The 27,697-nt window shown below is 42.7% G+C and overlaps 2 protein-coding genes across 2 annotated transcripts; both read left to right on the top strand.

Annotated features, from left to right (window-relative positions):
• Positions 1 to 178: 178 nt before the first annotated feature.
• gnrhr4 (gonadotropin releasing hormone receptor 4) lies at positions 179 to 27,697 on the top strand. Its single transcript, XM_028585702.1, has 3 exons — positions 179 to 694; positions 26,387 to 26,582; positions 27,240 to 27,697. The coding sequence occupies exons 1-3, from the start codon at positions 179 to 181 to the stop codon at positions 27,695 to 27,697; spliced, it is 1,170 nt and encodes a 389-aa protein (XP_028441503.1).
• LOC114560373 (protein PELPK1-like) lies at positions 19,844 to 21,144 on the top strand. The gene is made up of 2 exons (XM_028585703.1): positions 19,844 to 20,069; positions 20,161 to 21,144. The coding sequence occupies exon 2, from the start codon at positions 20,168 to 20,170 to the stop codon at positions 20,627 to 20,629; it is 462 nt and encodes a 153-aa protein (XP_028441504.1). The 5' UTR covers positions 19,844 to 20,069; positions 20,161 to 20,167; the 3' UTR covers positions 20,630 to 21,144.

Genomic DNA, 27,697 nt, shown 5'->3' with positions numbered 1-27,697 from the left:
GGCATGTTTAAAACACCAGCATAACAAATCGGACCAATAATTTTTTTTTTTTTCTTCTTCTCAGTTTTGACAGTTTAAGTTCTAGTTGGAGATGCAGATGGGGAAGTAAGACCGCGTCTACGATAGCCGGGATAATTGCCTGTTTGTGCGTCCCGTCAGTCAGACTCCGCTGTCCATTATGTTCCACCAGCTGACGGATCAAACAATGAATGGCAGCTGCCAGGGACCCACCTCAGCATGCAATTACAGTACTAATGGAGACGCGCTCCAGCTGCCCACTTTCTCCACCGCGGCCAAAGTCAGAGTCATCATCACCTTCACTCTGTGCGCTGTGTCAGCTGTGTGCAACTTGGTTGTGCTGTGGGCTGCCGGCAACGGCGGCAAGCGCAAGTCGCACGTCAGGATCCTCATAATGAACCTGACTGTGGCGGACCTGCTGGTGACTTTCATCGTGATGCCCGTGGACGCAGTGTGGAACATAACGGTACAGTGGCAGGCGGGAGATGTCGCCTGCAGACTGCTGATGTTCATGAAACTGGTGGCGATGTACTCCTGCGCTTTTGTAACTGTGGTCATTAGCCTGGATAGGCAGTCTGCAATTCTCAATCCTCTGGGCATCCGTGAGGCCAAAAGGAAAAGCAAAATCATGTTGACTGTGGCCTGGACAATGAGTGTAATCCTCTCGCTCCCTCAGGTAGGAGAAAACACATTCTGTTTGCTCTGTCAATCCCCTCTATACACTCATATGAGGGTTCTTGTCAAGTGACAGCTGCTGGTTGTCCACCTCTCCCATCACATACTGGCTTCAAAAAGGCTATATAAACACTGCCAGTGTGATTTCCTCTAGTGAATCCATCTTGAGTTTTGCTGAGAAAGGGAGGTGAAGGTTAATTAAAGAATTGGTTAAGTCTGCAGGAGACCTGATGAAAAACATCCAGGTAATCAAGGCCCAAAAACAAATCTTATGTAGCCTGAAAAATGCAGTTGGCTCACTTAATCTGCAGGGCTGCTTGCAATAATGTTTGTGAAAGACATAATACAACATCTAAATAGGTACACTTTGCTATTCGATATTCAGCAAAACACCTGTTGCGCTCATTAAATTAAGTTTTATTGTTAATTAAAATTACAAGTTGTGGGAAGCTTCACATTACTCAACATTAGGTTATGATTTGCTCCAGCACATACAGTACAAGCACAAGCTCCAGGTCACTGGTTGCTGAACAACATTACTTGGTTTAAACTGCTGAACACAAAGGAGGCAACGACTCACATGAATCAAATTGGATTTCTAATCAGGTGTAGCATGATTACAGGGGATCATTGACAAGACAGGCTTTCAGGAGGTTTGCAAATAGCAGAAATGTTTATCAAGTACCTCATCAAGTGGAAGATCACCTTATTTCCTCAACATATAGTGTGACTGGACCACACTGAAATAAGTTAAATCTGACAACTAGTCAAACTCAGTGATTATATTTTGTGATTATTTAGGCACACAAAGGTCATGTACTCTATTCTTTCTGGGAATAGCGGTGGTTAGCTTGTTACCTGTGACGATATATTATGCTAAATAACGTCTCTTTCACATTAGCGTGTGAGTGACTGACCTGCCTGGGTGCGTTTTGAGATGCCTGATGAAGTCCGACGTTACACCTTGCACGTAGCTGTTGGCTTACTGCCACTATTTACAAAGTTATTGAAAACAAAACTAATGACAAAAGCAAGATCACTTCTTCGGACTTGCAAGTGCTGTGAAATCGATCATATGCGGTTTGCTCACGTAGCCTAGTGGTGGTGTGGTGGTGAAGTCAAGGTCAAGGTCAAGGTCAAGGTAAACTTTATTATCCCACAAGGGGAAATTCATGTGGTCATTCATTTTGCACTCTTGTCACGACATATTCTCTAAACATATAGACACCACAGACAGACCAATAAACATGTATACAACAAAAAAGTAACAGTACAATGGGAATGACAAAAACAGAAGTCAACAATCACAGTACAAAGAATAAACAATACTATAATATACTACTAAAAATATACAAAAATAACTAGGAGTAGTTGTCAAAAAAGGAAAATTGGATCTACCATCCAGTTAAAGTGCCAGTGCAGGATCAAAGTACTTGCGATGTGCATGGTCATTATACAGTCTGATCGCTGTAGGCACAAATGATTTATTGTACCTTTCCGTTTTAATTCTCTGTTGTAAAATTCTACCAGTTGACCTATTGCTTCTCACGAATTTATGATGAAGAGGGTGAGTGGGGTCATTAAGGACCTGGTCGGTCTTTTTTAGGATAAGTTCATTGTACAGCTGAGTTGCTGACACCTGATCAAGTCCTATGACCCCACCGGCCATCCTGATCATACGCTGCAGTCTCTTTTGGTCCTTAACATGCATGTTACCAAACACGCAGATAAGGCCAAAAGACAGAACACTCTGGAGAATACTTTTATAAAACATTACAAGGATGTGTCTGTCTAGTCTGAAAGTGTTTAGTTTCCTAAGGAAAAACATCCGCTGGTGCATTTTCTTAGTTTTATTCAATGCACAGTCATTAAAAATTAATTTAGAGTCAATTTCAACTCCCAAATATTTGTAGGTTGAAACTCTCTCTACAAGTTCACCATTGATCTTAGAAGGGGGACTATAATTCTGTTTTTACTAAAATCTATGACCATCTCTTTTGTTTTCTTCACATTTATTTCAAGAAAATTGTCAGAGCACCACTGAGTGAAACCCTGTAGTTCCCTCTGGAATTCATTCACAGAAGAAATGTCAGATTTTAAAAACCAACCAATGCGGTATCGTCAGCATATTTAAAATAAGTGTAGGCTGAAGAGGAGGCCTGACAATTATTAGTGTACAATGTATATAAAATAGGCGACAGAACGCACCCTTGTGGTGCCCCTGTATTTATAGTTTTTAAAGATGATATCGTGAATTAAATCTGACTTGCTGACTGCGATCCGTCAAGAAGTTATAGATCCAAGTAATCAATTGGGGATTTACTCCCAAATGCACCAATTTTTCCACCAGCAGGTGGGGTTGGATTGTATTAAAAGCGCTGCTAAAGTCAATGAACACAATCTTTACCAGGCTCTTAGCATGCTCAAGGTGCTCATGAATGCTGTTAATCAACAATAGCAGCGCATCCTCAACACCCTCTCTCTGCACGATAAGCAAATTGATTTTGGTCTAAAAGAGGTGAGAGCTTATGAAGAAGTTCCTTTAGAATTATTTTTTCAAAACATTTCATAACTGTGGATGTAAGGGCAACAGGGCGCAGATCATTTAGTTCCTTAGGTCTATTGTTTTTAGGCACCGGCACTATTAAGGATTTTTTTCCATAAACTAGGAACAACACCAGTGTGTAGTGACAGCTGGAACAACCTGTGAAAGGGCTGTGCCAGCTGATCAGCACACACCTTTAGTGTCTTACAGCTGATACCATCAGGTCCACAAGCTTTGTGGGGTTTACACGTCTAAAATGAGATTTGACATCATCCATAGAGATGTCAATATCCACACCTTTCATGTCTCTTACTACTGTAATGGCCTCATTCTGTTCTGCTTTAAAATCATATATGTCAAATCTACAGTAAAAATCATTTAATTGATTTGCCATGTTAAAATCATTGTCTGCTACCATAGGGTGCTTCTTGGGCTTGTAACCTGTAATAGATTGAACTCCCTGCCAGGCTCTTCTAACATCATTTTTAAAAAAGCTTTCTAATTTATGTTTGTATGCTGCTTTGCACTCATTGATCTTGCTTTTAATCTTTTTCTGTACTATCTTTTTCTCTTCTTTACTTCCTCCTGATTTAAACAGACGTTTTTTCTCATTAAGAAATTGCTTTAACTCTGGAGTAACCCAGGGCTTATTATTAGGAAACATCTTAATAGTCTTTCGGGGGATGATCATATCCACACAGAATTGCACATACCCCGAAATAGCGAACGCTGCGTCATTGACGTTATCAGTCCCGTCAGTAACTACGTTCCAGTCTGTGCACTCCAGGCAGTCCTGAAGAGTCTCCGTCGCAGCAGCAGACCAGCATTTAACCTCCACCTTTTTCGCTTTCTCACTCCGTAGTTTGGACACATAGGAAGGCATCAGCTTAATCATATTATGGTCCGAGTTCCCTAAACCAGGCAAAGCCTTAGAGTAAAAGGCATCCTGGATGTTTCCATAGCAATGGTCTAGGCAAGCTTCATTACGCGTGGAACAGGTGACATATTGTTGATACGTAGGTAAATGTTCCTTTAGGCTGCATAAGTTAAAGTCACCCATCACAAAATTGGCTGCGTCGGGGGCCTCTTCCTCCGCTTTAGCTACAAGTTCCTGAATCATAGTAGCAGCAGCCAATGTGTCGGCTGAGGGCGCAATATACACAACAAACAGTCTGATTTGGTGTATTTCCCTAGGCAGATGATAAGGCCTTAGGCAAAGCGCTAGTAGTTCAATATCCTTCGTGCAGATCTGATGCTTCATCGTAATATGACCAGGATTACAATATTTATTGTTGATAAACGCACACACACCTCCACCTTTTCTTTTCCCGGAGTGCAGTCATGCTGCGTTCATGAGCGTAGGGTAGGCTCAGGTCTACGTAGCCTATATTTTAATTTAACATCTTTAATGGTAAGAGATCGCACAGGGATGGATAATGAGCGTTGATTAAGATTAAATTACAATGCCACATATGGCAGACACCTTCAGATATGAGAGACCCCCTCAGATTTTTGACTTTGGTGCTTTCATGGGAGTCAGTCCTCACTCTATGGGAGTTCGGCTCCCTCAGGCTCCCACGTAATTCGGACACTGATTTGTCTGCCTGGAGGGCACATTTTCTCAGTTAATTTGGAGAACTTTGACATTAATTGAAGCAACGATTTTGAGAAATACACTTTTCTTGCCGAGAGTTAGATGAAAATATTGACGTCTTCCGTTAATAGGAAATTAAGATTTATTAATCCCTAATGGGGGGACTCATTTGCCACCAAATCACCGGGACATATTTACAGTACACTATGAATACACAGTACAACAAACAACACAAGTAAGTAATTTGAGACAGTCTATATCCTCGACGTTCCACTTCCGGGATTTCTCCAGTGCCGCAGGGAATTCCGCTGGATGCATGTCTTTTTGCTGATGTCCATTTCCTTCCGCTTTCTTTGTGTTGGGATTTTAAACTGCGGTGGATTTATGAGGACTACGGTTAACCGCTCCTTAGATCTCTGCATGGTAAATTGAGACAGCTAGCTAGATGATCTGTCCAATCTGAGTTCTTTTGCATGACTAAAACAACTTTTGAACGTACACGTTCCACCAAAACAAGTTCCTTCCCGAGGCTATTTTGCAACTGCTCCGTGCGAAGCTTAGCGCCAACCATGATGATTGTGATTGGTTTAAAGAAATGCCAATAAACCAGAGCATGTGTAAAGGGCGTGTGGATAAAATGGTGTATGTGTGCCGACAACGCCAAAATGTAAGAAGGCGCGTGGATATAAGGTTGTGTACGGGGGCCGACAACGCCACCTAGGTTTTGGCTGAGGCCTAGGACCTCTAAAAACTACAAAGATTCCAGTTTAAGATAAAAGATTAGCACAAGTTCTTTATATCGGGGGGAGGGCAGTTAAAACCAGTGGTGTTTAAAACCGTGAGTACAAACAATACAAATTCCTCAAAAGAATTTAAAAGCACAACCAACTAAAATCAAGCTAAAATAGTACAGCAGAACAGGAGTGGGAGGTTAAAATGTCCACAGATCTCCGCTGGCAACCAGCTTCTTTGTTGTTTTGTGGCTCCTCTCCTCGGGCATAGCCTGTAAAGGAGAACTCGAGGCCAGTCAAACATCCTTAAAAAGTGCCACAGCTTTGTACACTACACACAACAAACACCGGTCTTAAAGGAGACTTACGCGGAAGGGAGAAGTTTCACCTTCTCCCACTGTTGCCGCTAGCGATCGGTGTTTGAGGTTTCTCTGTGTCTGTCTGCTGTCTGGGTCCTCTGCCTGTTCCGTTCCGTCTGTTGTGCTCTGCGTCCTCCCCTGTGTGCTCTCATTCTCTCCATGTCCTCCTTCATGTTACCAGTGTCATCCCCCTTTTTGTCACGTGCTTCTTTGCTGCTCTCTGTTGCTGTTCTGCCCTTTTTATGTCTGGCAAAGTGAGACTATTTGTGACAGCTGAAAGGTACTACGTCTAAAGATCACATCTAAAAGCATTCATTTAACATTTCACTGCTGCTGGAACAAAAGACCCTCTGAGTCATCCTTAATCGCTCACTGAATGAGCGTCTGTAAAAATACTGTGTAATCGATGTCCTTCAAAATACAAAAATGTTTTTTTGACCCTTGATCTCTTTTCTACAGTAACCTCAATGAGTCAATCTTTTTTGAGCATCTTATTGTTCCTGGGTTTTTTTTCAATCATCTGAAGTGCTTGACATACTTGACTGTATGCAGACTGAGTCAAGGAGATGTGTCCTCCTTGACTACTAGCAACTGTGTGGAGGAGGTGTGGGGGCGCTTGCCCGATCACGGACAGTTTTGTTGTCATTACTTAGAATGAGAGCCCTTTTTTATAAAATAAGAAATGGAGAGAGATGCCTCATAAATTGTTGACATGAAAGGTAAAAAAGTAAAGTCCAACTGAGAGCTGTGTGTGCATTAAAGCACAAAAAAAAAATCAACCGGTTCTTTGCTCAATCCGATCTATTCAAGTCAAATCAATTGGCGTCACATTCACAGATAGGAAATAGGAAGAAAGTCTGCCCAAAAATGAAAACAAGATGCCTTTGAAACAACAAACTTGTATTTTTATTTTTGACTATGTTGTTATTCATATTCTTATTCAGTTAATTTTTTCTTTCCTGCTGCTGCGCATAAAGCCTTTTCTCAGTGGAGACAGCAGATATGGTGACTGCAAATATTTACAGGGTAAAACAAGTGTCCTCTTTCTCCTCATATTGGCCCTCATTTATCAACCTAATATAGAAACCAGCGCAGATATGAGCGCAGAAATCTTCTTACGACAGGCTTCACGTGTGATTCATAAAACGTTCGTATCACACCAATCAGAGCATAACAATGGTCATACATTGATAAATGCAGCGGCTGGAAACGATCGTCATTTAAATATCACACCCCTAAATATTCTCGGTTTTAAGGCCTTGCCCCTACAATTTACGACATGGCAAGACGTAATCCGGCTAAGAAGCGGCACTTTTCAGAGGTGGAGATTGAAACCCTGATCTCAGGTTCATGTGCACTAACATGTGTACTATTTAGCAGCCTGAAAACTGGTAATAAAGGCTGTAGAAAGAATGCAAAATGGAAAGAGATCACTGATGCAGTCAACAGTGTTGCCGTAGTAAATCGGACTCCAGCTGAAGTTTATTTAATTTATACATCCTTGACATAAGTATGCTATAGTCCTAATAGTAATATACAGGCTTATATTGCAATCTCTTAGGCCTACATGGTGTACCTATATTTAAATAAACACACAGTAGTGGAATTTATGCAGTGTCTTTTATTTTACTCATGTTTTTTCATAAGTCAGAGCCAGGCAACAGCTGTGGGAGAGTCCTATGCCCCCCTGTACTGGACCACCACCCCGACCCTGTCTCCTGACAGCAGAGGGGCTGGAAAAACAAGCCGAAATATGTCGGTCAATGGCAGAAATAAATCGTTCACTTGTGGCCATTAACGACACTTTAAAAGAGAAACTAAAACCTGAAGAATAAATAATGTTGTGCATCGTCATGTTTCCTGAGTATCATTGCCAAACATAACACTATACCTTTTAAAAGCGAGGAATAATATTCTGTCTCCTTCATACTTCATATAGCCCCCAGTTGGGGCTGTGCTGGATACTGCTTTCTGGGCATCGGGTCATCTGGCTCCATCACTACATTTATGGCACCCTGTTTTTCTGCGCGATGTTGTGCAGAACCCCACAGGCTAAAACAATGTTGCAGACTTTTTCTGCCATGTAGCCTATAGTAGGTTCCCCCCGCTGATGCAAGACAGAGCCATCTGCCCTTAATCAATCCGATGGAGCGCTCCGCCGTGGCCCGTGCACATACGTGTGCACTGTTGTACCGGCGCATAGAGGTCATATAAAAGAGCCAGATATGCCATTGCTGATAAGTGATCAACTGATGACTTCTCCTTCTTCTGTTAAACTGATTATATGCTTACGTACACAAGTTCATACCAGACGTGAGATTTTATCGCAGCCTACGCTCACGTTCAAATTGATAAATGCCTTGCTTTAAGTAGGAATCGGCGTACGCCCATCCTATGCCTGTTTTAGGTCGTACGCACGTTTCATAAATGAGGGCCATTGTACCTGTAACCTCCATCCATCCATCTTCGTCTGCTTATCCGGTGTCGGGTCGCGGGGGGAGCAGCTCCAGCAGGGGACCCCAAACTTCCCTTTCCCGAGCAACATTAACCAGCTCCGACTGGGGGATCCCGAGGCGTTCCCAGGCCAGGTTGGAAATATAATCCCTCCACCTAGTCCTGGGTCTTCCCCGAGGCCTCCTCCCAGCTGGACGTGCCTGGAACACCTCCCTAGGGAGGCGCCCAGGGGGCATCCTTACCAGATGCCCAAACCACCTCAACTGGCTCCTTTCGACGCGAAGGAGCAGCGGCTCTACTCCAAGACGCCAGCCACCCTCCTGAGGAAACCCATTTCGGCCACTTGTACCCTGGATCTCGTTCTTTCGGTCATGACCCAGCCTTCATGGCAATAGGTGAGGGTAGGAACGAAAACTGACCGGTAGATTGAGAGCTTTGCCTTCTGGCTCAGCTCTCTTTTCGTCACAACGGTGCGATAAATTGAATGTAATACCGCACCCGCTGCGCCGATTCTCCGACCAATCTCCCGCTCCATTGTCCCCTCACTCGCGAACAAAACCCCAAGGTACTTGAACTCCTTCACTTGGGGTAAGGACTCATTCCCTACCTGGAGTAGGCACTCCATCGGTTTCCTGCTGAGAACCATGGCCTCAGATTTAGAGGTGCTTATCCTCATCCCAACCGCTTCACACTCGGCTGCGAACCGATCCAGCGAGTGCTGAAGGTCGCAGGCCGATGATGCCATCAGGACCACATCATCTGCAAAGAGCAGCGATGACATCCCCAGCTCACCGAACCGCAACCCCTCCCCACCCCAACTACGCCTCGATATCCTGTCCATAAATGTTACAAACAGGATTGGTGACAAAGCGCAGCCCTGGCGGAGGCCAACCCTCACCTGAAACGAGTCCGACTTACTGCCGAGAACCCGGACACAGCTCTCACTTTGGTCTTACAGAGAATGGATGGCCCTGAGAAGAGACCCCCTCACCCCATACTCCCGCAGCACCTCCCACAGTATCTCCCGGGGGACCCGGTCATACGCCTTTTCCAGATCCACAAAACACATGTAGACCGGTTGGGCATACTCCCAGGCTCCCTCCAGGATCCTTGCGAGAGTGAAGAGCTGGTCCGTTGTTCCACGACCAGGACGGAATCCGCATTGTTCCTCTTCAATCTGAGGTTCGACTATCTGCCGAACCCTCCTTTCCAGCACCTTGGAGTAGACTTTACCAGGGAGGCTGAGAAGTGTGATACCCCTGTAATTGGCACACACCCTCTGGTCCTCCTTTTTTAAAAAGGGGAACCACCACCCCGGTCTGCCACTCCTTTGGCACCATCCCAGACTTCCACGCAATGTTGAAGAGGCGTGTCAACCAGGAGAGACCCTCCACACCCAGAGCCTTGAGCATTTCTGGACGGATCTCATCAATCCCAGGGGCTTTGCCACTGTGGAGTTGTTTGACTACATCAGTGACTTCCACCTGGGAAATTGACAATGATCCCCCATCATCCTCCAGCTCTGCCTCTAACATAGCGTATGGTGTAGGGCGTATTAGTCGGATTCAGGAGTTCCTCAAAGTGCTCCTTCCACCGCCCTATTACCTCCTCAGTTGAGGTCAACAGTGTCCCATCCTTACTGTACACAGCTTGGATGGTTCCCTGCTTCCCCCTCCTGAGGTGGCGAACGGTTTTCCAGAAGCACCTTGGTGCCGACCAAAAGACCTTCTCCATGTCTTCTACAAACTTCTCCCACACCCGCTGCTTTGCCTCTTTCACGGCAGAGGCTGCAGCCCTTCGGGCCCTTCGGTACCCTGCAACCGCCTCCGGAGTCCTCTGGGATAATATATCCCGGAAAGACTCCTTCTTCAGTTGGACGGCTTTCCTGACCACCGGTGTCCACCACGGTGTTCGTGGGTTACCGCCCCTTGAGGCACCTAAGACCCTAAGACCACAGCTCCTCGCCGCAGCTTCAGCAATGGAAACTTTGAACATTGTCCACTCGGGTTCAATGCCCCCAGCCTCCACAGGGATGCACGAAAAGCTCCGCCGGAGGTGTGAGTTGAAAGTCTGTCAGACAGGGGCCTCCTCCAGACGTTCCCAATTTACCCGCACTACCCGTTTGGGCTTACCAGGTCTGTCCAGAGTCTTCCCCCACCCCCTGACCCAACTCACCACCAGATGGTGATCAGTTGACAGCTCCGCCCCTCTCTTCACGCGAGTGTCCAAAACATACGGCCTCAGATCAGATGAAACGATTATAAAATCGATCATTGGCCTTTGGCCTTGGCCTCTGGTACCAAGTACACTTATGAGCATCCCTATGTTCGAACATGGTGTTTGTTATAAACAATCCATGACTAGCACAGAAGTCCAACAACAAACAACCACTCTGGTTTAGATCAGGGACCTGTAACCTATTTTCCCCAAATAGTGCTCAGTGATAATCAGTGTAATCAGTCACAAAATTATACATTGTTTCCAGTGTCACACTGTGAATGGCTGATTCTTCATGATACTGTATAACGCTCTTCCTGCACCTGCACTCTCACAGCAAGGAGAAACCAAGAACCACTGACTTCTGAACAAAAATCTCTCTCAGCTGAGAAGATTCTGCAAAGGTTCTTCAAAAGGACTTTGTTCCCTTTTGGTCTTTCAGAAGTTCAAAAATAAACAGGTTTTGAGATAATATATGTATGTAAATTTGCATTATCGGCTAAATTATGATTTGAACATGGACCTTTATGATGCAGCACTTTTATCAGGTGAGTTACAGCAATAATAGCCATCATAGCTGCAGTAATTTAAGTAAATTTAAGTGTACTGTACCATTAGAAAGCGGGCTTCTATACTGCCTATTATTTCTCGCCTAAAACGTTGTCAGAAGTGAATTTAGTGATGAATAAGATGGCGGAAATTGTTAAAATTGTCCCGTTGTTGGTCTGTCTGTACCGGAAACCTGACCCTCGTTTACCTAGGTCCCTATGCTGAGAAGGGAACAGCAAAAAGACCCTGCCCTGAAGTAGGAGCTGAAAGAGTTACAGGAACTGCAGCCAGAGGAACTTCAAAATCCCCAAATTGGTCCAGTCGGAACACGAGGAAAAAAAAGAGTTCTAGGAATTTTATGTTCTAGGAACTGCAAAAATCCCTCTGGTCGGAAAGCGGCTTTGTTCAGATCATTTACAGGACTGCTTCAAGAAAACAACAATCCTATCCCCAGACAGCTTGTTCATATTTCTGCAAAACCCCATTTTATGTTCAATGACAACATTTTTAGGGCCCGAACGCCGACAGCGGCGAAGGCCCTATTGGAACTGAAGGAATTATTATTTTCCCGGCAAATGAATTTAACTCAGCAGAGACTTCCTTCTTCATTGGTGATGGTTTGGCCCACCCCCTATGTTTAAGTCACGCCCCCTTTCATAAATGCTGACCCATCTAAGGTAGAGTCTTGTATGAGGTATCGTTGAACTCAGAAAGGAGTTCCCTTTTCATTGGTGATGATTTGCGGTGTCTGAGTGCCGTGCAATGGCACAGTGGCAAGAGGCGGAGTCCGCCAGTAACCCCGACGCGCGCAGAGGTGCGAGGGCCCGTCCATCGCTGCTTGCAGCTTTAATTAGAATTATTGTTTCTCACAATATCTGCATATGGCAACTACAGTATGATGGGGGGTAAGGGAAATATTGGGGTTATGGTAAATAAACTATGCTTAAGATATGGTTAAAGCTGTTATAATTATTCTTTTTACATGAACAATGTATCAAATGACTACGTGTATGTGAAAGATGTCGCTCATAGCAACAAACTTACTTACACTCGCTATATTGTCATGATTGATTCAAGTGAATACATTCAAGTGAGAAACATGCCGTCTTCACTTCAAGACTATTTTTACAGAGGATTAGAGAGGACTGATAAAGAGCTTCATCTCATGTTGCAACAACAATCACCTGCAGCTCAATATCAGCAAACCCAATGAGCTTGTGGTGGATTACCAGAGGAACAGGACAGGCCCCCTGTCCTGGCTGTCATTCAGGGAAAGAAAGTGAAGAGAGCGGACTCATATAAGTACCTTGGGGTCCAAATCAATAAAAAACTGGAGTGGACTCACAACACTGAAGCCCTATTTAGAAAGGGACAGAGCATACTGCTCTTCCTGAGGAGACTCTGATGCTTCATTGTGTGCAACAGGCTCCTGCAGATCTTTTATCAGCCTGTCATAGCCAGTGCTCTGTCCTTTTGTGGTGGTGTGCTGGGGTGGCATTCAGGCTTGGAGGTCAGCAGTCTCAACACGCTGTTAAGGAAGGCCATCTGATCCAGTTGGAACAGGACAGCATGGAAGCAGTGGCGGAGAAGAGAACAAAATACAATAACCCTTACATACAATAATAATCACCCTTCTCGCCCTAACTACAACGAGCTGTGGCAGATTGACAGCTTGATGCAGATAGTTGATAGTTGAAAATCAAAGCCTGGGAGTTGCTTTTGAACTTGTTGCTGCTTAAGGTGCAACCATGAAAGGAGGTAGCCAGAAGCAGTGATGAGGTATGCCAGCGCTATGCTTTGCCGAAGTGCCTGCACTGTGCTCTGCACCCTGCCTCGTGGTTTTAACTCTAATTATGTGTAGGCGACTTAAGGATAGAGGATACCATTTGCTGTACAGATTGTGAAGCCCCTTGAGGTAAATATTTGATTTGTGATATAGGGATAAACAAAAAAAGCTGATTTGACCTTGTTAAAGCTACATTGTGTAAGAATTTCTCCCATCTAGCAGTGAAATTGTATATGACAACCAACTGAATATCACTTTCTAGCCCCTCCCATTCCGATCGTGTTTTAACTCCTACGATGGCCGTATTATTCCAAGAAGTACGACTTGGTCCGTGAGTGTTATATAATAATAGTTTGACGTTATTTTGGTACCATTTCATTGCTAACATCAGCTATCAGGTTCCCAAACGAATGCAAGCTAATGTTAGTAAAGTATCAGGATGATCCTCCATCTTCAATAGGCTTTCAAATCTCGCTCGCTTGTATGTATTCTTGAATGGATGATTTTACGATTACAAGAATACTTTGATTAGTTGGTGGAAGTAATTACACATGAATGAGCACTTATTTGTGAAAGAACAAAGGGGTTTTTGCTAAGAATCAACTCAAAAAATTATACCATGGAGCTTTAAGCTTTGTTGCTCTTGTTTTGCTTTGTCTAGTAGTATCTTAATTCAATGAGAGAAACAAAAAACAAGACAAATTACTTGTGTGTGCTCACATGCTTGGCCAAAGTAGACAGTAGACAATGCATCAATGTTGCTGCAAAGAAGCTACAAATTCTAAAACGCAGATGCTTAACACAAATCTTCAACCCAGCAGCACAGAAGATTGATACAATCACCACAGATAAGGTGGGCACCCAAGATTAATGTTAATTCAGTATCTGACCAAATGTGAAATATGGTCACAATCTTCTCTTTTGTTTATGAATTATGGCGTTGAACAATCGCAAGAAAAGTGTTTTTGCAGAACATTATGATGTCAGAGTGAAGTTGACCTTTCGATATAAAATGTCATCACTTCATCTATACTATTAGACATGTGTGTGACATGTCATAATTAGCATGAATTCTTGAGTAATGGCCAAAAAAACGTCTTTTGTGAGGTCGCAGTGACCTTTTGACCACCAGAATATAATCAGTTGATCCATGACTCTACGTGGACGTTCGTGCCAAATTTGAAGAAATTCCCTCCAGGAGTTGCTGAGATATTGGCCCTCATTTATGAAACGTGCGTACAACCTAAAACAGGCAAACTACGCAAAGCTCGGCATTTATCAATTTGGACGTGAGCGTAGCCTGCGATCAAATCTCACGTCTGGTCTGAACTCGTGTACGCAAGTTTCTGAGTCAGCGTGGCCTTGCAGTGCAGCATATAATCAGTTTAACAGGAGAAGGAGAAGTCATCAGTTGATCACTTATCAGCAATGGCAGATCTGGCTCTTTTAGAAGACCTCTATGAGCCGGTACAATAGTGCACACGTACGCACACGTGCCACGGTGGAGCGCTCCATCGGATTGTTTAAGGGCAGATGGCTCGCATCGGTGGGGGGGACCCCTGGAAACGATCATCATTTAAATATCACGCCCTAATATATTCTGAGTTTTGAGGCCTCGCCCGTACAATTTACGACATGGCGAGACGTAATCCGGCTGAGAAGCGGCACTTTTCAGAGGTGGAGATTGAAACCCTGATACCTCAGGTTCATTTGCACGAACGTGTGTACTATTTGGCAGCATGAAAACTGGTATTAAAGGCTGTAGAAAGAATGCGGAATGGAAAGAGATCACTGATGCGGTCAACAGTGTTGCCGTAGTAAATCGGACTCCATCTGAAGTTTAGCCTATTTAATTTATACATCCTTGACACATTTTCTATAGTCCTAATAGTAATATACAGGCTTCTATTGCAATCTATTAGGCCTACATGTAGGTGTACCTATAATTAAATAAACACACGGTAGTGGAGTTTATGCAGTGTCTTTTATTTTACTCGTGTTCGTCGGAACGAGGCAACAGCTGAGGGAGAGCGTGTGTCCTCCGCCCCCCCCGTGCTGGACCCTGTCTCTTGACAGCAGAGGGGCTGGAAAAACGAGCCAAAATAACTCGGTCAATGGCAGAAATAAATCATTCACTTGAAAGAGAAACAAAAACCTGAAGAATAAATAAAAATGTTGTGCATCGTCATGTTTCCTGTATTGAATATCATTGTCAAACATAACACTATAGGCTACCTTTTAAAAGTGAGGAATAATATCCTGTCTCCTTCATATAGCCCTCAGTTGGGGCTGTTCTGGACACTGCTCTCTGGGCATCGGGTCATCTGGCTCCATCGCTACATTTATGGCACCGTGTTTTCCTGTGCGATGTTGTGCAGAACCCCACAGGCTAAAACAATGTTGCAGACCGGCGCATAGAGGTCTTCTAAAAGAGCCAGATCTGACATTGCTGATAAGGGATCAACTGATGACTTCTCCTTCTCCTGTTAAACTGATTATATGCTGCACCGCAAGTCCACACTGACTCGAAAACTTGCGTACACGAGATCAGACCAGACGTGAGATTTGATCGCAGCCTACGCTCACGTCCAAATTGATAAATGCCGAGCTTTGCGTAGGAATCGGCGTACGCCCGTCGTACGCCTGTTTTAGATCGTACGCACGTTTCATAAATGAGGGCCAGTGTGTTTACGAGAATGTGACAGACGGACGGAAAAACACAAAAACATAATGGCTCCAGCCATGGCTATCTTCTGTGAGGAGGCATGAAAAGCAGGATATATCTCAGCAAAAACTGGCTCTGTTTTGCAGCAGAGTGCAAAATCATCTGGTAAAACAGCCCAAGAATCTGTAACTACATCACCTTGCAAGTTTTGAGACTGAGGAGAACACTATTTCTCACAGAAGAGTTGTTAAACCTTCCCTCATATAAACACTGTGCAGTCTCTTAAAACTGAACTTTCTGGTCCATTGCTTATTTCTTACTGGTAACTAGTAGCAACAAGCCCTCAGCAACGCAACCCCTTTCAGTTATCCATTATTTCAGGGCTGTAATGAAGAACAGAGCAGAAACATGAAATGGTGATGGAAAATACCAAGACGTCTGGAATAGATCTCTGGGTTGTACAGCTGACATTTAATCATCTGTATTACCACAGTGTGTAGCCTAATACAAAGGCTGCTGGACTGAATATTAGATATACTGATTATCTCACCACATAGGCTACCTGTCATTGTCTCTACAGTAGCTGGTCAAAGGATCAAATCTCTTTTTACAAATTCTATAAGGCTGTAATCCTAAAAAAAGGATAAAAAACGAACATTACCACAAAGTACCTGTATTGGATATAAGCTATTTCTACTCCGAGCTTGGAGTTGTCACTGGTATATATACACATTAGGCCTGTCAATCGATTAAAAAATGTTAATCATGATTTGCAATTAATTGCAAATGAATCACACTTTTATCTGTTCTAAATGTATGTTAAAAGGGATATTTCTTATGTAAGTGTGTGATGCTCAAGTGGTATTTGAGACTGGACTACTCTGGTGGTAACTCAATTAACATCGACAGTATAGCAAATAACTTTACTTTTGTGGAGAAAACCATCTGGAAGGGCTTTGAAAGACTTTTTTTTTGCTCACTCTTTCTTAGAAAAAGTTGCTTGACAAAAAAAAAAACTTAACTCAAGGTCCACTTACTGGCATTTTCCAGAGCTTTTAACTACATCTCACGGTCCTCAATCCGCTGAGGAGGACCGTGAGAAGGTCAAAGAAAACATAGTCCAACACTTATGTGTAACATTGTTGAAGAGCTCAGGATGTACTCTGTTGAAGACTAAGACATGTACGTATATCTAGATAGTGTGAATAATCTATTAATTCAGCATGAATTAGCTGGTTTTAATTAATACATTGGTCCTATTACAGCTCTACCAGAAGATAAATACATTAACATGTGAAATAGGTCTACAGTAGATGTTGCCTTATGAACAGATTTTAAAAAAGGCAAAATGAATGTAGAATCTTAAAGAAGAAGAACCCCTCTGTTCTCAGTAGGAACCTCTAGCAAGCCGTGCCTGGGGGTTTCAAGATTTAACTCCTGAATAATGAACGGTTCTGGGCGTATGAACCCTCGGGCTTGTTCCTGCTGTGACTCATTTACATGTAAAGTTTCTTTATGAAACTCTGACCTAAACAGTAACAGAAGGGTCTTATTGTAAGATTCATTTCTGCATGAGCTTCTTTCCTCGTCCAAGTGAAGACAGGGTTCACCACTGCAGGCAGATGGTTAATGACAGTTAAGAGGACATACTTTAGGTCACAAGTTAGTAGGTGCCTATTTCCGCAAGAGAAGAAGAGACGGAGCAATGTTTAACTTTAACTTGATGAAATGTACTTTCATGGACAATTGGTATCACATTGGCACTCGTCTGCCGTATACAGCACTCAGGCTTCAGCCTCGTTCCTACAACCAGAGCACATTGATGTTTTCCTCAATGCTCATGTATTTCTTAGTGTCCTGTGTGGATTTAATACAGACGACTTGTTAAAATTTCAGTGTGATTTCTTAAGTTTTGTCTCACTAATTTAGGATTAAACATGGACCCTAATTGTGAATTAGGGCTCATTGTTTCACACTACAGGCACTGATGTCCATTTGCTTTGCATACATTTATAACTGGAGGCTACTGTATATAACACATGATAGTATCAGCATACTGATAGTGTTTGGAAACGTAATGAGTCCTGGATGACAGCTGCTAATGTGATTTGAGCTAATAATCCGTGTTAAATACATCAGTGATGTTTGACAGTCAGCTTTGACTTATGACCATCTGTATGCTGTCAGTTTTTATGTAAGATCTTTAAATTCTTCATATTAACATTTTTAGAACATATTGTGCAATATTTTTTATATTATTGTGGAATCCAGCAATGCCAAAGTATTTATTTAATCATATTTTAGGTCAAAATACATGATATTTGTATATTCACATATCTGTGTCTATGTCTCTCATTTATGGACTGTCATTATAATAAATCACTGTAGGCTAAACACTCGTATAATAAATCACTATTAAGGCAGTAAGCAGAAAAGCCCTCCTGACTCTGCTGTAGCATGTGAGATCTACTGTAGCTCTGAAACAAACTGCAGCAGCATTAACATCCATTATGTTGGGGTCAACCCTAACTCTTGCTACATGCGTCATACATGTATGGCACATAGGTAACTTAATGCGAACATCTTTTTAAAAAAACAACATATTCTTTAACCTCCTGTTAATTTTCCCTTTATGTAAAAATCATCTTATTCCACACTGTCTGACACCATCATATACTGTATATTCTGTACCGTGTTCCAACATTTCATTGAAGCTACAGTATATGATACCTGAATTCAATATTTAGACCAAAAACTCCATGTTCATTTGGCTCCATCGCTCTATCAAATGGAAATTTTATACACATTTCTCCAGATTCGTTTGGTATTTTTCTTCTTCACTATAATGAAAACGTTCTGTGAGTTGCAACAAACACTCAGCAGGTTAACAGCTTTCAAAACCATATCCTTAGACAGGCATGTCTGTCATAATCACAGGTTTGATTGCCAGAAGCAGATGAATGTATTTTATTTTATTTTGACACACTTTCCTTTGGACTGGGAAGATTACTGACTTTCTTTGAATCTCCATACAATGAGGTTTGTCCTGAAACTATATTGTGTTCATGCAAAGATCCATATAGGCTTTACTGATATATAAAGTATGTTGGAGGAAAAACAGGGGAGTCCATGTGCTGTTCCTGACTGACAGTGGGTTTAGCTGATGACAGCTCAGCATTCACAGTGCATTTATCTTCACTTTGATATCTGAAGGCCTCAAACTAACGGCCCCAATGTATTGATAAAAAGAAATAGCCAGGAGCAAAATTGCTGGTATTTTAATTTTCTCAGCTCAGAGGCCGCTATGTATTCTCAATATCAACTTGTGTTTTAGCCTTAAGGTTTTCAGTCTCCCTTGAGATTTACAGAATCCACTGCGCTCAGTTTAAATATTATGTCTCAATCATACAACTGATCTGACATCCTGTCATATCAATCATCAATGTGATATACAATTTGGAGAACATGCATACATAAAACATATTTGTACATATAGCATGTTGTCTTTTGCTCATAATGTTTCAGTTTGTGGCCTATTTGTGGTGGTCACAGATTCAATGTATTGTTTTTTCCTTTTTTGTGTTTTCCTGAGAAGCGTAGATGTAATGTAATGAATACTTTGTCCTGGGAGACACAATTAGGCATCAAATTAATTTAATCATTTTAGAGGAAACCAACCTTGGAAACCAACCTTGTGGGTTGGTTGATTTGTCCACACAAATTGCAATTACTGGATCTGGGGTGTACATAAGCCACAGTGAATACAGTGGTTCAGGCCTCGCTTTATTGGTTATCCTGGATTTCTAAATTCTGCTTTTGTGAGATAGGCCCCAGATGTCTCAAAAACTCGTTTTTTTCTGCAAGATGAATATTTGTTTTTATCAGACACACACAACTTGAATAATAAGTGCAGAACTGTATTCTGACATTAGCACATTCTTCAGTCTATTGGACATATCAAACCATTAATTTTAAAAATGGACATAATAAAAAAGGACATATTCAGCTGTTAGGGACCTATTAAGTGTGATAATAGCTGAATGTGTCTGTATTTAAAAGCTCTGCACATTTAGCCAGTGCCACAGTTTGATACAAACACATTCACAATATATCTATAAAGCCAATGTCATGATTGTGAGTTCTGTTTCCTGTTTTATTTTGAAGTCCGTCTTGTCTCCCTTGTCTTGTCTACTTTACTTCCTGTCTTTGGTCTTTCCCTCCCTTGTTATCGCCCTAATGTGTTTCACCTGTTGTATCACCTGTCCCTTGTTAGTCCTGGTTACCTCTTTTATTTAGTCTCTCTGTTTCCCTTGTCTGTTGTTGGATTCTTATTTTCTGTTCGAGTGGTTGTTGTGATGTTCTGTCCTGTGTATTCCTGCGTATTCCTGCCTGAAATAAATCTCTGTATTACTGCATTTGGGTCCTAACCTTCTCTCCACTGTGACAGAAGAATCCGACCACATATGGACCCAGCAGGTATGGAGTTTATTCTGTTGATCCACCCATTGGACTCTGATGGGGAGTTCATGATCTCTTTTTATCACTCCCTGCATCCCACCTTTGCTAGGCACCTCATGGAGGTAAGCTGGCAGGCTGTGGAGCGGGAATTCAGCTTTCCAGTGCTCAAGCAGTCTTTTGAGCTAACGTGTGTACCCGAGCCTGAGCTGACCCGTGTACCTGAGCCTGAGCTGACCCGTGTACCTGAGCCTGAGCTGACCCGTGTACCTGAGCCTGAGCTAACCCGTGTACCTGAGCCTGAGCTAACCCGTGTACCTGAGCCTGAGCTAACCTGTGTACCGGAATCGCCGCTGACATGCAGTCGCCCAGAATCGCCGCTGACGTGCAGCTGCTCAGAACCACCACTTACGACTGAGCTCCCAGAGTCTACGTCGCCTGACATCCCAGAGACTTTGCCGGTGTCCGGCGCCCCAGAGACTTTGTCGGTGGATCGGCCGACACCTGCCCCCCCGGGTTTTGTCGGCTGTCTGTCCGGCCTCTACTCCAATTACCTTGTCGGCGGATTGGCCGACTCCTGATCCTGTAACCTTGTTGCCTGTCTCCAGCCCGGCTGACTCGTCGCCTGTCTCCAGCCCGGCTGTTCCTTCGCCTGTCCGGCCCCCAGAAGGGTTCTGCCTCCGCCGCCGGTCTCTAGAGGGATATCGCCTTCGCCGCCGGCTGCCAGAGGGATATCTCCTTCGTCGACGGCCGCCAGAAGGCGTCTGCCTTCGCTGCGGCCCCCTGTTTCGGAGGCCTCTGTCCCCTGATGTCAAGGTCTCTCTATCACCTGTTGCAGAGGCCTCGCTCTGTTCCCTGTCCCTAGTGGCCCCCTGTTTCCCCCCCCAGGCCTCAGTGATACACCCGCTGAGAAGCCAATTCTGGTTATTGGGAGCTCCATACTGCGCTATGTGAAGCCGGCGGCCCCAGCGGCTACAGTACCCATGGTCATGTGTCCCCGGGGCTAGAGCGGGCGATATTGAAACCCATCTAGAGCTGCTGGCTAAAAAGAACCGTAAATACAGTAAGCTCATACTTCACGTAGGGGGTAATGGTCGTAAATCGGAGATCACTAAATTGAATGTTGAGTCACTTTGTGCATATGCAAAGACAATGTCGGACTCTGTAGTTTTCTCTGGACCCCCGCCAAACCTGACCAATGATGAAATGTACAGCCGTACGTCATCCTTCCACCGCTGGTTGTCGGGGTGGTGCCCAGCTAATGATGTGGGCTATGTGAATAACTGGGGGGCGTTCTGGGGAAAGCCTGGTCTGATGGAGAGAGACTGCATTCATCCCACCTGGGACGGAGCCGCTCTCATATCAAAAAATCTGACCGAGTTTATCAGACATAAACCATGACAACCCAAGTTTGATATTAGTAATCAGGGGTGCAGTACTACGTACCCCCCTGTGCTTCCGTTGGAGCAGTCACCGACTCATAGTCTAATAAGCACGGTGTCTGTTCCCCGACTCCGATCGGTTAAATCAAAGGTAAACAAAAGATGCGCTATACTTAACAACCTAATTGGAATTAAAACGACTGCAACGATAGAACAAAATAGGAAAATTAGATGTGGACTATTAAATATTAGATCTCTGTCTTCTAAAGCATTCTTGGTAAACGAGGTGATATCAGATAATAACATTGATTTATTTTGTCTTACAGAAACCTGGCTGGGCCATGAAGACTATGTTAGTCTAAATGAAGCCACTCCTCCTAGTCATATTAATACTCAAATTCCTAGAGGCTCAGGCCGAGGAGGGGGAGTTGCAGCCATCTTTGATGCAAGCCTGTTAATTACTCCTAAACCTAAATTAAATTATAACTCCTTTTGAAAGTCTTGTTCTTAATCTTCAACATCCAAAATGGAAAACATTACAGCCAATTATATTTGTTATTTACAGGGCTCCAGGTCCGTATTCTGAATTTTTATCTGAATTTGTATCTGAATTCTCAGAGTTTTTATCATGTTTTGTCCTTAAATCAGACCAAGTACTTATTGTAGGTGATTTTAATATCCATGTGGACGTTGACAATGATAGCCTTAGTACTGCTTTCAACTCATTATTGGATTAAATCGGTTTCAGTCAGTGTGCACAAGGCGACGCACTGTTTTAACCACACCCTCGACCTTGTGCTGGTATATGGTATTGAAATTGAGGATTTAATAATATTTCCGCAGAATTCGGTATTAACAGATCATTCTTTAATCACTTTCGAATTCTTACTACCTGACTATATTAAATTAGATAAAAGCTTCTACACCAGATGCCTATCTGACAGTGCTATAGCTAAATTTAAAGAAGATATTCCAACAGCATTCAACTCTATGTCATGCCTTAACATAACAGAGGACCTCTATGTTAACATCAGTCCCTCTCAAATTGATACATTTGTAGACGGTGCTACGACTTGTGAAAAACCCCACCCTCGATCCTGAGGTCAAACTATAGACCTATATCTAACCTTCCCTTTCTCTCCAAGTTCCTTGAGAAGGTGGTTGCTAATCAGTTATGTGATTTTCTACATAGCAATAGTTTATTTGATGACTTTCAATCAGGATTTAGAAAGCATCATAGCACAGAGACGGCACTGGTGAAAATTACCAACGACCTTTTAACTGCTGCAGACAAAGGATTTGTCTCCATTCTTGTTTTACTAGATCTTAGTGCTGCATTTGACACTATTGACCATTCAATCCTGTTACAGAGATTGGAACACTTGGTTGGCATTAAAGGATTTGCTCTAAGCTGGTTTAAGTCCTATTTCTCTGATCGATCTCAATTTGTTAATGTTAATGATAAATCCTCCAAGTACGCTAAAGTTAGCCATGGGGTTCCTCAAGCTCAGTGCTTGGACCAATTATATTCTCCTTTTTATATATGCTTCCTCTAGGCAATATTATTAGGAAACACTCCATTAACTTTCACTGTTATGCGGATGACACCCAATTATACTTGTCAATCAAACCAGACGAAACCAGTCAGCTAGCTAAATTTCAAGCGTGCATTAAAGATATAAAATCCTGGATGACCTATAATTTTCTGATGTTAAACCCTAACAAAACTGAAGTTATTGTACTGGAACCTAAACACCTCAGAACCTCATTATCTAAAGACGTAGCTGCTCTGGATGGTATTGCCCTGGCCTCCAGCACTTCTGTCAGAAATTTAGGAGTTATTTTTGATCAGGATATATCCTTTAATGCCAATCTAAAACAAACCTCAAGAACAGCCTTTTTTCATCTTTGTAACATTGCCAAAATTAGGAATATCCTGTCTCAAAACGACGCTGAAAAACTAGTCCATGCATTTGTTACGTCCAGGCTGGACTATTGTAATTCCCAACTGTCAGGTTGCTCAAATAAGTCCCTTAAGACTCTCCAGCTGATCCAGAATGCTGCAGCGCGTGTTCTCACAAGAACTAAGAAAAGAGATCATATTTCTCCTGTATTAGCTTCTCTGCACTGGCTTCCTGTTGAATCCAGGATTGAGTTTAAAATCCTTCTCTTGTCCTACAAAGCTCTAAATGGTCTAGCACCATCATATCTAGAAGAGCTCCTAATACCCTATTGTCCCACTAGAGCACTGCGCTCCCAGATAGTTATAGTTACGCTGTTATAGTTCTAGACTGCCGGGGGACTTCCTTCCTTCCTTTTGACACACTGAGCTGCTCTCTCCTCTCCCTTTCTATTACTTTTACTATTTGTGTGTATCCCATCCCAGAAATGCTTGTTACTAATCCTAGCTTCTGGGGAGTTTACTCCCCGGAGTCCTTATGTTTTTTCCCCCAGCTTATTTCCTTGGAGAACGTTGGCACCAAGATCCTGGTTCCAGCTGTCGCTGTGGTCCTGCTGCACTCCCTGCTGAGCTCAGCGGTGCCCTGCAATGTCATGCTGCTTCCTGCTGAACCCTGCAGCTTCCCACTACATCCAGTCACTGTTCCATTATTAATGTGACTATTATTGCCACTGTTCATCACACCCCTAACCGTCCCGTCAGACACCGCCTACCAAGAGCCTGGGTCTGTCCGAGGTTTCTTCCCAGGAGGGAGTTTTTCCTCTCTACTGTCGCACTGCTTGCTCTTGAGGGAATTACTGGAATTGTTGGGGCTTTGTATATTATAGTGTGGTCTAGACCTACTCTATCTGTAAAGTGTCTCGAGATAACCTATGTTATGATTTGATACTATAAATAAAATTGAAATTGTACCCTCTATGATTCCCTGTGCCTCAGTGACTTTGTTCCCCCGCGGACTCTCTCGCCCTCCTTGGGTTGTTTTGGGGTCCGTCCCTTGAGGGGGGTTCTGTCATGATTGTGAGTTCTGTTTCCTGTTTTATTTTGAAGTCCGTCTTGTCTAGTTTACTTCCTGTCTTTGGTCTTTCCCTCCCTTGTTATTGCCCTAATGTGTTTCACCTGTTGTATCACCTGACCCTTGTTAGTCCTCATTACCTCTTCTATTTAGTCTCTCTGTTTCCCTTGTCTGTTGTGGATTCTTATTTTCTGTTCTATTCCTGGCTGAAATAAATCTCTGTATTACTGCGTTTGGGTCCTAACCTTCTCTCCACCTTGACAGACAATTAATATCCTATTTATTAGTATTATATTTAGACATTTTGTCAGCTTATAACACAAGACACATTCAAGATTTCCAGTAATGTACTTGTCTGTGAATGATGTCAATGTACTTTGCATTGAACAGTCCTAATCCAACTCTTAAACTACATCCAACATCACGAGCTACTGAAACTTTTCCCTCTTCAGATTTTTATGATAGGACTTGTTTTATACTTGTGATTCATCAAGGGACAGAATTACAGCAGGATATTCAAAGAATGGCCTGGCTATCCATAATAATTAGGGACTGTATCAGAGGGGACCCTGACCCCCCTATATTTTATTATATTCATAAAGGTAGGTAGTTTTGGAGAAAATAAAAAGCAAAGGCTGATCTTTTCCAGCCATTAGGTTTAACAGTGACTTTTAAACCTTTGGCCCTCTGAACTGTCTGCTTTTTTTTAAAAAAAAAAAAAAAAAAGTAATCCGTAATAAATCTGTCTTTTCCTTTAGTACTGCAAACGCTAGCTATGACAATTTAGCGCTGAACAAAAATAAGACATTAGTCCAGCCAATGCGACGACAAATAGCACGGAGGGAGTGAGAGCTATCACCAAATCAAACATCTATTTTCTGGGTTCAGACACTGAACACTGTACTTAGACAAACTGCTATACCTCCTGAGCCTCTGCACAGCACACTCAAGTTTGCCATTGGGTGCTTTCAATTTGTCTGAAGTGGCACATTGCTTCCCGCTGGGATGCTGCGACGGAGGACTTTTATTTACCAAATTGGACATCCTTGCCCACTCCAGCATCATTATGAAAAGACAGCAATTACTGATCATACAGAGTCTCCAGTGCCTTATAATGAGGCAAGATAAGTCACACTTTTACAGAAAAGAACTGATGAGTGCCAATCTAATTATAATGATTACAGGTCAATAATGACATCAGGGAGTCATAGAATTTGAGTGATATAAATAACAACAGAGAAACACTTAAATGTGTTAATTAAAGACCGGATTGATTGGATTTGGGGCAGCAATCACAATCAGCTATAAATGCTCGGCAGCTGTCTGCTATGCAGAAATAACATACTGCACAGTGTTGTAATTGACCAATCAGAATTGAGTATCCAACAAAGCCATGTACAAAATGTAGTTAGCAGTGGACTGAAACGGAGTGTAGCAGCCCACTGTACTGTCAAAAATCACCTATAAAGGCTAAATCAAGAACTGCACAAGTGGAAATGTTCTACCAGCAAAGTGATCAAAATTGGGGGAAAATTTACATCTGCAGCCAAGATGACAGGTTTCCCTGACATCAGCATGTAGCTAACGTAGCAGTGTATGTGATGTAAACACTGCAGTAGCGTGTGTGTGGAGCAGAAGACCATCTATAGAAAACCAAGTAGAAAAAAAACTGTCTTTTAAATACATTTACCTCATTATTTGGCCATGTTTAATAATAAACATCTGACATTGCAACATTATAGATAGGACAGAAAATACAGAAAAGCATAATACAGTAGGTCACCTTAACATTAAAAAAACGCTGACATTAGGGATATTACTTCTGACCAGAATGTTTTAACAGCTGACAATCCCAAAGTAGGTGGAATAATGAATTTTGTTTGCCACAAATGTGCCAGCATCAATCTTGGTGGTGTTTGTCATCAATCTGTCTGACTGATTTAGACTTATCATTTAGCAAAACTCTTCTTGTCTTTTCATGCAGATGTTTATATTTCACAATGTGACCATCACAGTCCCGGAGAACTTCACCCAGTGCACCACCCACGGCAGCTTTGTCCAGCACTGGCAGGAGACCCTCTACAACATGTTCACCTTTCTGTGCCTCTTCCTCCTGCCTTTGGTCATCATGATCTTCTGTTACACACGAATCCTCATTGAGATATCCAGCCGCAATAACTGTAAGTCTCATGTTTTCTTCAAAGTCTTCAGTCTGAGCACTAGACCATTTCAAATTGGGGTCGGGGGCAGGTGCAATTTATATATTATCCCTTAGATACCTATTTTTGTGGATCTTTAGGGGGAGATAGCAGGTCAAGAGTAGATGCCACATAGAAGTGGTATACAGCATCTGAAAGCTGGGAACTGGAAGATTAATTGTAGATGCAGGACTGTGTCAAGTTTTTCTAGTCATAAATGTGTAATAAACATTGTGTTTTGGTTAGACGCCTATTCAGATTTTGAAAGTTTAGAGTGTATAAGGGTTTATAACATTATGATTGAAGTATATGATGTTGCAGCAATTTTTGGGTTTATGCAATTTGTTATTTTTGTGGCAAAATAACCCTTTTTTACCATCTGAGAATTGATAAACAATTGTCAGAAATCTCTCCCAAATATCACATTAAGACACCAAGACCTTGAGGAACACTATTGAAAAACCCATGCTGTGATTTGGTATCAGAAACCTTCGACATTTGGAGATTTCTGTAAGGATTTCATTTTTCGGCAATTGGATAGCTTCCCTTCTGTTCTGGAAACTGCTCAGAAAAAATGGAAAGTGAGTCTGAGACCCAAGGAGCTGTGTGTGACAAAGATGGTGTTTTCTTCTCTTCCAGTGCTGTCGAGAGATGTTCATCTACGCCGCTCCCACAACAACATCCCTAAAGCTCGGATGAGGACTCTTAAGATGAGCATTGTCATCGTAACGTCATTCATTGTCTGCTGGACCCCGTACTACCTGCTAGGCCTGTGGTACTGGTTATTTCCTGAAAAAATGGAGGAAACCGTCTCTCATTCACTGACGCATATGCTGTTTATCTTTGGCCTCTTCAGCGCTTGTCTAGACCCCATCACATATGGTTTGTTCACCATTCATCTTCACCAGGGTCTTAAGAGATGCTGTCTGACTTCAAGCACACGGAGTGAATTAGAAAACACAACTTGCCTTGCACACACTCGTCAGTCATCTCACAGGCGGATTGCCTCAAGTGGCCACAATATAGACACTGAGGAAGGAAACGACAACAGCTCAAAAGGTGGCTCAAGGCCAATCATGCCAGTAAGCAAGATGTAA

Source organism: Perca flavescens, chromosome 8, assembly GCF_004354835.1.
Source record: "Perca flavescens isolate YP-PL-M2 chromosome 8, PFLA_1.0, whole genome shotgun sequence".
NCBI classification, from domain to species: domain Eukaryota; kingdom Metazoa; phylum Chordata; class Actinopteri; order Perciformes; family Percidae; genus Perca; species Perca flavescens.
Note: the sequence above shows the minus strand (reverse complement) of the source record. Positions and strands in the feature narration are given on the sequence as shown.

What these genes read in the sequence shown, in the direction of transcription:
- gnrhr4 (XM_028585702.1), top strand. Translation starts at nt 179, where the DNA reads ATGTTCCACCAGCTGACGGATCAAACAATGAATGGCAGCTGCCAGGGA. An exon ending in TAATCCTCTCGCTCCCTCAG is followed by an intron (nt 695 to 26,386) that starts GTAGGAGAAAAC and finishes CTTTTCATGCAG; the next exon opens with ATGTTTATATTTCACAATGT. An exon ending in GATATCCAGCCGCAATAACT is followed by an intron (nt 26,583 to 27,239) that starts GTAAGTCTCATG and finishes CTTCTCTTCCAG; the next exon opens with TGCTGTCGAGAGATGTTCAT.
- LOC114560373 (XM_028585703.1), top strand. Translation starts at nt 20,168, where the DNA reads ATGGAGGTAAGCTGGCAGGCTGTGGAGCGGGAATTCAGCTTTCCAGTG.